The following is a 13,092-nucleotide window of genomic DNA, read 5'->3' on the forward strand; positions in this document are numbered from 1 at the left end:
GTTTTATGGCGAGGTATAACCTTTTAGCAATCATGTGAAATGTAGATATATATGATATGCTCTGATCATAAAGCCGTGATGGCCGTGTTAGCCGCCAGCACAACAAGCTGCCTGCTCGCCCGTCCGCTTGGGCACTTGCATTGGCATAATCACGATTTGCAATTGGGTGGTCCATTGTTAATTTTCTTAACCATTATTAAATATAGCTCATTAGTACATCATTAGTATATGGATTATTCACTGACACGTTAAAAAAATTCAGTGCCACATAAAAGATCTTCTAGTAATCTAAAGCCATAGAAATCTATGATCTAATAAATCAGTTTTGCAAACCATGTGTCTTATGCACGGATCACCAATCCTGGCTTGTATTACGATTAATTTCTAGGTAAGAAATTGGAGAATGAAAGGACAAGGAGAAACGTGAGTACGTGAATAATGGGGAGTAGGGCAGCTAGCAGCAGACTATTGGCGTTGGCTGTTGTCGAGTCTTGATATCAGGATTCAGATGTATGTATATCTGCAGGGCTGCTGCTCTGAGTTTTCCACCGCAGCAGGCTAGGCTTTGGCTTTGCACTGCACGCACACAGAAGAAATTCGATGGGAGCCACTTGTTCCGCGTTTGCCGCATCTACCACCGTGCACACCGAGTGTCGCGTCTGCCAAGCGCTCAGCATGTTGGCCGTGCCCTACTCGCCGCAGGAGCCGCTCTGCGTCCGTCGCCGTGTTCGTCGGTTTCTTTGTTCCTTTTTTCTTCTCGATGATTGATCGTATCCTATTGGTTTTTTTCTTCTTTTTTTTTCTCGGTGATTGATTGTATCTCGTTGAAGCCGCAACCTAGGCGGAAGGATTCGTTGAAGCCGCAACCCTGGGCAGAAGTAATCGCGTTGAAGCCTAGCGTTGAAGCATGTAATCGATCTTGGCCGCATGATAGGGTTGAAGTTTGGGAGGCGTGTTTTGTAGCCTTTGATTTTAATAGAGACGACTTTCTGTGTACGTTTTTCTATGTGCACAGAGGTTGGAGACTCTCAGTAGTGAATGTTTTATTGGGTGGATCTAGTATAATTTAAATTGTTCTATTATAGTATATAGATGATTGATTGTATCTCGTTGAAGCCGCAACCTAGGCGGAAGGATTCGTTGAAGCCGCAACCCTGGACAGAAGTAATCGCGTTGAAGCCTAGCGTTGAAGCCTGTAATCGATCTTGGCCGCATGATAGGGTTGAAGTTTGGGAGACATGTTTTGTAGCCTTTGATTTTAATAGAGACGACTTTCTGTGTACGTTTTCCTATGTGCACAGAGGTTGGAGACTCTCAGTAGTGAATGTTTTATTGGGTGGATCTAGTATAATTTAAATTGTTCTATTATAGTATAGATGATTGCTCGTCATATAATTTTCCACCTAAAAACCCCGCACCAAACAAAAAAAAAGGATTTTTCTCTCTTAAACTTCACACTTATTTCCTCTTTATACGAATGAAAGAGATTTTCTGATAAAATGAAAGCGGGGATGGTGGATGGTAGCCGCCTAGGGGAGTGGGCAGGTCAGGTCAACAAAAGCAGACCGGGACGGGAGAGTGGAGACGCCGAGACGGAGGCCGCCGGGGGGCCGGCGCGACGCGAGTCGGCGGGTATAAAAGCGGCGGACGGAAAGGGAAGCCAGTGGTCCGGTGCGATCCCTCCATCCATCCATCATTACAAAATCCCTCCTTCCCCTCTTCCCCCTCCCTTCGTAAATCGCAAAGTCAAATCTCACCTCGCCAGAGGCTGCCTGCGGCCTACTCCGCTCCGCGCTGCGCCTCTCCACAGCCTCAGTGCCCTGCTGCGAGCGACCCTTCTGTTCTGCGTTCTTGGGTGATCGCGGGAGCCCGGAGGGTAAGCGCTGTCCGTTCCGACTCTGAAGCCTGAAGGGTCGTCTTCTTGTGCCTTGGGACTGGGAGGCCTCGTCTCTGTCGGTTCTTCATTCCCGTGCGTTTATGTTTATGTGGATCTGCCCGCCGTAGAGTCTTCTCTCGATGCCTACTTGTTCCCGGGTTATGGTTTTAGTTTACTTCTCATTATTCGAAGTACCTTTCTAGGAAAAGAATTGCCTGCAGCAGAAATCGTTTAGTTCATTCATCCTCAGGGATCGTGTGATTGTTGGTTCTTGCGGCTGCTCTGTTCCTGGGACTAGGAGTGGTTGGGGACGATACTTTTTTAATAAAAAATAAATAAATAAAGATCAGCTACTTTATTATTGTATTGTACTAGTCTGCGAGATCTCTTCATCCTGTCCTCTCCTTTTCTACCGTAACTTTCTGATGTAAGAGATCATTAATGATATATGTTTGTTAATTTGTTCTTTTATAGTGACTTAATATATTCTTTGTACCTCTAATCGACAGAAACATTTTCTCGCACGTTGTAGTCATTAATTGCTCGTGCTCATTGTTTTTCCTTCTCTTAGAATTCACTGCCAAAATATGGGTTACAAACAAATCTTTTAATGCTTATTGAAAATAAGTTGTACTTTGTGCATTTTGACTTCAGAGAGAACTTTTTTTGTAATGACACAAAGTTTGTTTCCTCACTGTTCACAGGCTACCTAAGTGCCACATTGTATAATTTGTCTCGAATACAAGTGGCACATTATAATGCCTTCAGTTTTCATAACATAATAACAAAAACTTCACAAGAAAATTGCTTACTGCAAAAAAGCAAGATATTTTATAATCTCGAAGGTTGACATTTGAATCCATGCGTAATTTGAACTCGCTTGCACTTAGCATATTTAAAGGTATATATGGAGGATTTTCTTTCTGAGAGAGCATAAAGTGTCAGTTCCTACTTAATATGATTCAATGTATCCATTTTTCAGCTATGCAGCATGAACTGTAGTTTTACTGTAGGGTAATTACCATGCTCGACATAGTAACTTTAGGTTTCTATGACATATGTACAACCTGTTTTATTGATTTCACTTCCCCTAAATATGATGGAGGCCAATCTGATTGATTCTTTTTTTATAGAGATAAATTTTCCTACCTAGAATATAAACTCATAGTTGTCAGTTAGTCAATTCCTCCCGTTGCAGTTGTTATGTTTGGTTATTCGTGTTTAGTTTGTGTTCTTTTGAGTGAATGGTATAGTTGTTTGGTTAGCATGTGTTTAGTTGTCCTCAGTGCGGCAAGCTTGTTGAGTTGATTTTTAGTTGAGTTTTTTATCTCACAGTTCTAAGGTTTTTTGTCCCAGTTTTCCTCAAAAACTGGTCCAATCTCTTCTAAAAAACAACAAAGCTTTTGCTGTCCTTTCAAATAAAAAGAATATAAACTCATAGGAGCATATATTGATATTTAATAGCCCATCCAGTGTTAATTATTCTCTAGTATATTTGGGGATAACTTCTCTAGATTTCAATTTTTAACAAAAAAATCTAGAATTCAGATTTTTTTTACTTTAAAAGTAGTATGTTCAGTATAAACTGACTATCAACTTATCAATCACAAGAGCTCCATGGTATTTTTCAGCAATGTTCATTTAGGATCACCTTGCCGTCATGACCAAACTGTACTCCTTTTATTATCCTTTTTTCTGTTCTGTTCTTTGTAACAAATTTTCCTGTTAGGGTGTCTTCTGCAGTGATTTTCTTCATTAGCATTGCATATACCAAATTTGCTGGATAGATTCTAAATTAGTTAGTTGATTATATAAAATGTGTGATTAATAGTACCTTCTCAGCCTTTGTAGGTTTTTATCTGAGGGAAGAAGAAAACTGTACAATTCATCATGTCAGGAGTGTCGTCTGAATCTTCCCCATTATCTGGACGAAATAGCTTTAGTTCTCCTCTGTCAAGATTCAATGACCTTGAACTGTCTTCAGAGTCTGGTTGCTTGTCCATTATTGTACTAGGTGCTTCTGGAGACCTTGCTAAGAAGAAAACTTTCCCAGCGCTCTTTCACCTTTTCCATCAGGTAAGTTAATCATCAGTAACAGTATAATCGAAAATTTCAAGAGATTACAAACTTCTAATGCAACAGTAGGAAACAAGTGCAAAGTTTGTTCCATCTTTTTTTGGTTATATCAGTACTTCAGTAGTGCACACTGCACGGTATAACTGAAAATATTAGAACATCAGAGTATAAATGTATTTGCATTTGTAAAGCGAATATGTGCATATAAGTGTCTTAGGTTGGCGTATCTACAAACTTGTGAAACTTAGTTGATGCCTTGTTCGTATCTTCAGGGATTTCTGCAATCTGGAGAAGTCCATATATTTGGGTACGCAAGATCAAATCTTTCTGATGATGGATTAAGAGAACGCATTCGTGGGTAAGATCTATTTTCTTTGAATGATACAATACAAGAATTCATGTACAAAATCGTTACCTCTGTATAAATTGTTTGTCCTGTTTACTCCTATTTTGGAACAGTGGAAATATTCCATCATTCTTTCTCTATTTGAATATGTAAATGCTCTATTGCTGCAGATACCTCAAGGGAGCTTCAGATGAACATGTTTCTCAATTTTTGCAGCTAGTAAGTTTCTAATATTTTGTATACCTCCTGAATTCTGATAACTCTTGACTCTGTAATCATGTTAAATTTTCTTACAGGTTAAATATGTTAGTGGCTCCTATGATAGTGGGGAAGGATTTGAGTTATTAAACAAGGCAATCTCTGAGTATGAAACATCAAAAAACAATGAATCAGGAAGCTATCGCAGATTATTTTATTTGGCATTGCCTCCATCAGTCTACCCATCAGTATGCAAAATGATAAGATCGTATTGCATGAATCCATGTAAGTTACTGAGCTTTCCTGAAATTAAAGAAGCTGTTCAGTAAACAAATTTGTTGAGAAATAAAGAACCAATAGTTGATATGGTGCATTTTTTATATTCTTATATAAGTTTTGTCCCTTGTTGGTGGTAGGTTTCATTTTTATCTATTCCAATTTTCTTGTGACTAAAAAGCTTAGTTGTGTTTTTTTAGAAATAAAGAACCAATCTCAAGTATTTCTCAACTTTTCAGCACAATAGTTCTCTACATTGCTCAGCGAGGCTGATGAAAGTAAAACAAATGCTAATATGCTATTCATGTAGATCTTTCCTTTGAAAGTTAATGTTGGCTGTATTTTATTTATTTTTTTGCCTTTTCTGGAAACACTCAATGTTCTGGCATCAAAATTCCACACATAATTAAGAAAGATAACTATATTTTCTGAAGTTCACATAATTATGGAGTTTTTTCATACTAGCTTTTTCCCCATTCTTTTTTTGGCAGTTGTGCTAAAAGTCTGTGACATGAATTACTCATGTTGTACTTTCAGCTTCACACACCGGTTGGACAAGGGTTATTGTTGAAAAGCCCTTTGGAAAGGATTTGGACTCTGCAGAGGAACTGAGTGCTGAACTTGGGCAGCTGTTTGAAGAAGAACAACTCTATAGAATTGACCACTATTTGGGAAAAGAGCTTGTCCAAAACTTGGTAATATGTGTGACCCACAGTGAATGGTATATGCTTTGTATATGCAACTGTTTCTCATATTGTCATATTTGCAGCTCGTGCTTCGTTTTGCAAACCGCTTATTTATGCCTCTTTGGAATCGTGATAGCATAGCTAACGTACAGGTAAGATCCTTACCTAGGTGGTTACAGCAATTTATTTCTTTATATATCATGTTTGGATGTTATAAGTTGATACCACGTCTTTTGTCAGTTTGTCTGAAGAATTGAATAAAATTGATGTCAGAAAGCTGGGATTTTCTGTGATTATTGTGCATAACCTGTGTGCTTGCATGTGAATCAATTCTGCAGATCGTATTTAAGGAGGACTTTGGAACCGATGGACGTGGAGGATATTTTGATCAATATGGGTACGTTGGAAGTGGCTACATTCTTGCATGGTTGTTCTTTGCATAAAATTTGTCGTAACCACATATGGTTAGGTTATAAAGCATCTGTACTTTTATGTATTATATCCTCTGATCATGTGCTTTTATAGTTTTTTTTTTGGGTGTGTGGGGGGGGGGGGGGCACGAACTGCTTGGTTTATATTGCGTTTTCCTTGGAAGACAATTTCTTTTTACTTATCTCGAATTGTTTTTCTGAATTTAAAGTGTTGCTCCAATACTTGTGCGGTTTAGTTTTGACTTTTGAGAGGGCATGCAAACATTATCATTATTTTTTGTCACTTGGAGGCCCTCCATCTCCATGTGTTGCTTTTTATCTTATTGCAAAATACTCGAATCTGACTCCACTTTTGTTGATACAGTATCATTCGTGATATCATTCAGAACCACTTGTTGCAGGTAAATATATCCTTATGAACTTCTTTTGTCTTTATGAGTGATTTTTCAGACATTTACTTTTGATTTCAATCTAGAGTAGGACTTGTTTAGTGTGGGGATTGGGGACAAGACAACCCAATGTTTATCATTGCTAAACTGCTAATTTTTCTTGATTAGGCTAACCCTAGGAGGGTAGCAATATAGTATAGCATACATGGGCCTCATGGGCCTAGCCACATGGGCCAATACTCACTCCTATACTCCAACACCCCCCCACAGTCTGAACTACCGGCGCAGCGGAGTTTGCAGACTAGGCAGAAAAGAAGAAAGAAGTACAACACACACGAGCCCCCCCACAGACGCAACTAGCCACTGGTGATGTTGAGGCTGGAGCGAAACTCAGTGAAGGTCGAGGACGGGAGACCCTTGGTGAAGATGTCGGCGAACTGGGAGGTGGTCGGGACGTGGAGGACCCGAACAGCGCTGACGGTGACCCGGTCCCAGACGAAGTGTAGATCGATCTCCACATGTTTGGTCCTCTGGTGTTGAACCGGGTTGGTGGATGCTAAACTGCTAATTTTCCTTGATTAGGCTAACCCTAGGAGGGTAGCAATATAGTATAGCATACATGGGCCTCATGGGCCTAGCCACATGGGCCAATACTCACTCCTATACTCCAACAATCATCACCAATAGTGCTAATCTTCTGAACGGACACAGAAGATACCTGTAGTTACATTCGTCATATATATATAGCAATGATATATTCTGGAGAGAGCTCTGTTATGACTCACTCTAATTTGCAGGTCTTCTGTTTGGTGGCTATGGAAAAGCCTGTCTCTCTTAAACCCGAGCACATCAGAGATGAAAAAGTCAAGGTTCTTACTTCTTACATCTTTTTATTCTATCAACTGACAGCAAACCAGCCTTTAAACTTTCTTGATGTGATACTAGATTATGAATCCTGTGTTATCTGTCACTTTTACAACCAATGCTAGGTTCTGCAATCGGTGGAGCCTATAAAGCATGAAGAGGTAGTCATCGGACAATATGATGGCTACAAGGATGACCCTACTGTGCCAGATGACTCCAACACCCCTACTTATGCATCTGTTGTACTGAGGGTGCACAATGAAAGATGGGAGGGTAAATATTACTTGATGAGTTATTGTTCCCATTGTCAAGCTCTGCAGTCTTCCTTAATCGAACCTCCATGTTGTTTTATGACCTGATAATTCCCACTTGCGTCATATGCCAGTGTCATACTTCTGATCGTTGCAATTTTATTTTTGTACTAACATGCAAATGCCTGTGTCATACAGGAGTTCCATTTATTCTCAAGGCTGGTAAAGCATTAAATTCTAGGAAAGCAGAGATACGTGTGCAATTCAAGGATGCTCCTGGTGACATTTTTAGATGTACGTACCCTATGTTTTTTACTTTTTAAATGTATTATCATTAGGTCTATTCCTGCAAGCGCATCTGACTGTTATTTACCCATTTCCTCCTGAAAACTTGATTTGTCTTGTTATTACTACCTTGAATAATTTTGTTTAAATTTCCATTTAAAATTCTTTGTTTGTACTGAACACGACTAATGCTTCGTGCTCTCTTTTATAGGCAAGAAACAGGGAAGAAATGAGTTTGTCATACGCCTGCAGCCATCAGAAGCCATGTATATGAAATTAACGGTATCTACATTTACTTCTGTAAACTCCTAGTTATTCAACTTTCCACTTTGGTCAAGGGAAAAAGGTGCAGCAGAATCGTCGGTCAACAATGTCTAATGAATGAACTTTTGTAGGTCAAAAAACCCGGACTGGAAATGGCAACTGAACAAAGCGAGCTGGATCTATCCTATGGGTTGCGGTACAATGATGTAAAAATCCCAGAAGCATATGAGCGCCTTATCTTGGACACGTACGTGATGTTCTCCTAGTGCTAAATTTGTTTCCAGCACATTCAGTTCTCCGAAACTGTGGATAAAATATTTCTTCCAGTCATGGTATACTTACTGATAACTATGTTTTCAAAACAGGATAAGAGGAGACCAGCAGCACTTTGTTCGCCGGGATGAACTGAGGGTTTGTGATTGACCATGCGTACCTACTTCCTTTGCAATGGGCTTCCTTGTGAATACTTATTCTGACAGTGTGTTTTGTTGGTCTCAGGCTGCATGGGAGATCTTCACTCCTTTGCTTCACGACATCGATGGTGGCAAGCTGAAGTCCGTTCCATACAAGCCGGGAACCCGAGGACCTCAGGAAGCCGACGAGTTGAGCAAGAGGATGGGGTATGTGCAGACCCATGGCTACATATGGGTTGCGCCAACCCTTTCTAATATTTAGCTGTTTTATTATCGGTTGCCGCGTAAAACCACAGAATGACAGAACGCGAGGAAGAACCCTCGTACATGGGTCGTGTAATAAGAGAAACTTCTGCTTGTTGAGAGAGTGACCGTTTACGATATCGAAATAAGAAAAGGATGTGATGTTCTATCTCAATCTCTGTTTTTAACTTCTCTCCTTTCTTCTGAATGTATTGAATTTTCTTTTTCCTTGAGAAGCTTAGATATAATTGCAATTTTTGTGATAACAATCGGCAAGTCGGTGCAATGACAAAACTTTCAGCTACTGTTCTCGCCAAAAATAAAAAATCAGTTCTGATCTGCTTTGTCACTTGCATGGTCATGCTCACTCGTCTGTGTTAAGAGAAATAAAGAACATGCTTATTGTTCGTGAATCATCATCAGTTTTTGCGAGAAAAGGCCCAAGGCTTTGTCCTGATTTTTCTGCCAACGCGTCCGAGGTGACAGCACTCATAACAAAGAAGCGTTGCCAAGCTATTGCTAACACCATACACTCATTCAGTTCTGGTACGCACAGTACAAAGCATTCAAGCATCATTCAGGTACGACTAAAAAAACATCATTCAGGTAGCACCTCAAAACATATTTCACTGAGTAGAGCAGAAATTAAGCGGTAGTTTGTGCACCCAGTCCACTCACTGATGATTCATGAACAAAAGCTTACAGATCCAATAGCACTAATAAAGACTCAGTGCATGACACAGTATATTGGTAATAAGAACTCTGGCATATATCATTTCATCTCATTTCTCACTACCAGATTCCTAGCAGGGCAACACTATTTTATCACTCAGTCTTGATCAGCTTCTTCACAATGTTCTGAAGAGCCGGTGCACTGGCACTGCATTTCTGATCAGCAAAGCATGACCTCCCTTCCTCAGCCGCCTTGCATAGCTGTGGATCCATGGGCACCTTACCAAGGAAAGGAACCCCCATTTCATGGCACATCTTCTCAGCTCCTCCCTTGCTGCTATCAAATACCTCGCTGCATGCCATGACCGACAGAAGCTCAGGGGCTTTCTCCTTGATGTAGTTCAGGGCCCACTCTGTCGCATCTGTCTCACCCGCCTCATCTGACTTGATGAATCTAAGATCTGAAAGTGGCTGCCTCAGGCCACTCATGTTCTCCACAACACCTAGGACAGGAACACCGACCTTCTTGCAGAAGGTTATCTCCTTCCTCACGTCAATCAGTGAGACCTGCTGCGGAGTCGTGACGATTATTGCACCATCGATTCCTGTGGCTTGAAGGTATTGCACTATCGAGATGTGCTCATCAGATGTTCCTGGAGGAGCGTCCACAACAAGATAGTCAATCTCCCCCCAATCAACGTCCTTTAAGAACTGCTTGATCAGTCCATTCTTGCGGGGACCCCTCCATATGACAGCATCATCTGGATTAGGCAGCATGAAACCAATCGACATCACACCAAGGTTGGACTCAACATACACAGGTGACCAGCCAAGGTTGCTTTGATGAATATCTTGTCCCTCAAGGCCTAACATTTTAGGGATGCTAGGGCCACATATATCTATGTCAAGAAGGCCAACCTGATGGTCCATTTCAGCTAGAGCAAACGAGAGTTGGGCTGAGAATGTACTCTTTCCAACACCTCCCTTTCCAGACAAAACTAACAATTTGTGCTTCACAGTAGCCAACCTCTCGACAATAGCAACCACATCTGCAAAATAAACCAGTCAATAATCAGTTCACTTTCACCTAACAGATATACAAGCAGCAAGTAAATAGTGTCACTGTATATATAATTCATTCATCCACCCATGGCTGATGGTATAATCACATTGAACTGCATGCAAAAAAAATCCTAGCTCAAGATAAATGGCCACCAGCTACAAAAGCTAAGGCAATCACACATTTAACATGCTGCTTTGCACCAGTGAAATGTATCGAAAATAAACTACAATGACTAAATCACATCTAGAATTGTTGGCAATAGCATTTGGGCAAAGCATTTATTTATAGCATTGCTGGGAGTCACACTGAAAACTTGATGGTGTAGTCTTTAACATCCACTAAGTACATAATCACATTGAGTGTTTTTTCCTGCTCAATCTGAAATTATTCAATCCTCAACATTTACTACAAGCAGATGGATTGTGTACATTGTTTGTGAAGGTGCTCATTACTGAAAATGGAGGCAATTCATTGAAGCAACTTTAGCAAATAGTTCAACATACTGACATCCAAGTAGCACAAATTGTAAAATCTCTCATATTCATACTCCATAGACAACCTCTCAAAGATCATGGAGATCCCAAGGTAGCTAAGAAGTTTGTATCAGAAGTAACAAAAAATGACTATTGATATTTTTCCAAAGAATATTCTTTTATCTGTGGTGTGATCTGCCACTCCTTGTAGGGTAAGAAAATGAGCAGGTTTGAATCAACAGAGCCTACAACCTAGCATTTGGAACAAGGTTCAAATATGAAAACCATGCACTCTTTTTAATCTCATTCAAGATTCATCGAAGTTAGAACGTTCAATAACATTAATTGTATTGGACTCTTCATATCCTTTTGGACTAAAAGGATGTGGCAAATAGATATCACAACGGGTCATCATGAATTCTTTTACAGGTGAATTGTTTATAAGGACATAATGAGTTGGCGAATTGTTTTCAGGAATTGCATTTTCCTAAGTCTCCACCACTTCCCCCAGTGTTTTTATGCTAATAGACAAAACTTTGAAGAAATCACAAATTTAATTGCTTCAATATTTAATTAATCAATTGGATTAGACTGAACGCTAGATGAGCACTTGTCCTGAAAATATTTTTATTGGGCAACTGAAAAACTTCAGTTTCAACGTCCTTCACTTTTGAACCTTGAGTGCTCAAAAGGCCATGATTAACAGTACAATTCACAATAAAGACAGGTTTGTTGACTAGCAAGAGTTCACAAACTATGGTTACCACGATCACATTATAACAATTTAACCATGAGGCTTCCCTTGTGATCTGTTAATCCTTATATTGCAGTCAACACAGGCTTGAAGCAACAGAATCTACTATTTAGCAAACCCCTCAAACAATTGGAACAGGATTCAAATATGAAATCTGGATGCTCTTCTAATCTTTGTAGACAAAATTAAAGGTCAATCGATCCATGTTTGAACCTTCTTTAGCAGCAGTGGTAGTAGGATGTGACATCAGGATATTAATACAAGTTTGGATCACAATGTTTTTAGGATCACAATGAATTGCTATACAGGAACCACATCATCCCAAAGCCTACCCTTCTTCCCTCAGTGTCACATTGTTTTAATACTACTCTGATAAAGTTCACTTACTTTGTCATAAAGTTCACTAACTCTGATAATTGGGGTAGGTGCAAATCAGACTCTTTTATTGGTGCTAAAATTTCTGATTCAAATCGCTTTGTTTTTTGGGCCTGGACTGCTTAGAACTACATGCTACTTCCTACCATAACTTGGCCTTTTTTACTTATATATAAGCACCCTGCAGCTGTTGCAAATCCTTAAATCTAAAATGCTTTAGTGGGGATTTTGTACTGAAAACAGAAAATACCAAATCCACAACCACAACCACAACCACTGTAATAAAATGAAACTAAACTAAGCTAATTTCTGATAAAACAAAATGATATGATGGGGATAACAGTACACCAGCACCAGAGCAAGTCACAGAATCTGTACAAGGACATGAAATGATCCAATTACCGGGGTCGGGGCCCTTGGGGGCGGTGGCACAAATCTGCTGGTTGGGGCACCCAGCGCAGGCATCCGCCTTCCCCGCCTCCTCCGACTGCGTTCCAGGGCAATCTGCGCAGCACCAAACCAAGCATACTCAGAAACAGGAATACCCTCCCTTAACGCAAGCCTGGGTAGGTAGAGCAACCCAGCGATCGAAACAACTGCACGGTGCCCTGAAACTTCGCATCTATCTATATCAGACGAGACAAGGAAGACTTCGCCCCTTTTGGTAAAGATAAAGAGGCGATCAAACTCCAGCAAAACATGGCTGCAGAAAACCCGGCCCTAGACGCAAACAAGGGAAGAGGAAGAACGAGGCCACCGGAGTCCGGAGGGGGGGACACGGGTGGAATGATTCCTTACGCTCGTTCGCATCGTCGGGGACGTCGCCTTTGCCGCCGCCGTTCTCCATCTCTCTCTCCCCTTCTCTCCTACAGTTCCTGAACTGGGGTTCGAGTCGTCTCGTGCACGCACGGTGTGTAGGGTGTCTCCGGGCTTCTAGACGGGTGCGGCGTTGTCCGCAATTCCGCATAGCGCAGCGTGTACGATCACAAGTTTGCCTCTATGGCTCTGACCGTCGTTGCTTTGCTTCCGTCATTCTCCTGCCTTGTTTGCTCTTTCAACAATTGAATTCATGACTGATTTTCATGTACCAAAACATCATGTTTTATTTTCTCTATTATGGAGGAATAACAATTTTATTACTTTATCACTTTGAGGGT

At 40.6% G+C, this 13,092-nt stretch overlaps 2 protein-coding genes across 5 annotated transcripts; one reads left to right on the forward strand and one right to left on the reverse strand.

Annotated features, from left to right (window-relative positions):
• On the forward strand, positions 1,522 to 8,902 carry LOC110434344 (glucose-6-phosphate 1-dehydrogenase, cytoplasmic isoform-like). Of its 4 annotated transcripts, none has more exons than XM_021458211.1 (16): positions 1,522 to 1,671; positions 3,719 to 3,952; positions 4,225 to 4,310; positions 4,469 to 4,517; positions 4,595 to 4,781; positions 5,310 to 5,467; positions 5,542 to 5,610; positions 5,797 to 5,855; positions 6,254 to 6,290; positions 7,076 to 7,147; positions 7,268 to 7,415; positions 7,592 to 7,687; positions 7,890 to 7,960; positions 8,074 to 8,189; positions 8,308 to 8,353; positions 8,441 to 8,767. In XM_021458211.1, the coding sequence occupies exons 2-16, from the start codon at positions 3,767 to 3,769 to the stop codon at positions 8,615 to 8,617; spliced, it is 1,557 nt and encodes a 518-aa protein (XP_021313886.1). In that variant the 5' UTR covers positions 1,522 to 1,671; positions 3,719 to 3,766; the 3' UTR covers positions 8,618 to 8,767. The 4 variants fall into 4 exon arrangements, with proteins under 4 accessions (XP_021313886.1, XP_021313887.1, XP_021313884.1 ...); XM_021458212.1 differs by having other exon boundaries at positions 1,526 to 1,671; positions 3,728 to 3,952; XM_021458209.1 differs by having other exon boundaries at positions 1,540 to 1,876; positions 8,441 to 8,902.
• LOC110434345 (cytosolic Fe-S cluster assembly factor NBP35) lies at positions 9,140 to 12,957 on the reverse strand. Its single transcript, XM_021458213.1, has 3 exons — positions 12,734 to 12,957; positions 12,338 to 12,439; positions 9,140 to 10,319 (listed from the first exon to the last, which is right to left on the reverse strand). Exons 1-3 carry the CDS (start codon positions 12,900 to 12,902, stop codon positions 9,424 to 9,426), a joined length of 1,167 nt encoding a protein of 388 aa, XP_021313888.1. The 5' UTR covers positions 12,903 to 12,957; the 3' UTR covers positions 9,140 to 9,423.

Source organism: Sorghum bicolor, chromosome 4, assembly GCF_000003195.3.
Source record: "Sorghum bicolor cultivar BTx623 chromosome 4, Sorghum_bicolor_NCBIv3, whole genome shotgun sequence".
Lineage (NCBI taxonomy): Eukaryota > Viridiplantae > Streptophyta > Magnoliopsida > Poales > Poaceae > Sorghum > Sorghum bicolor.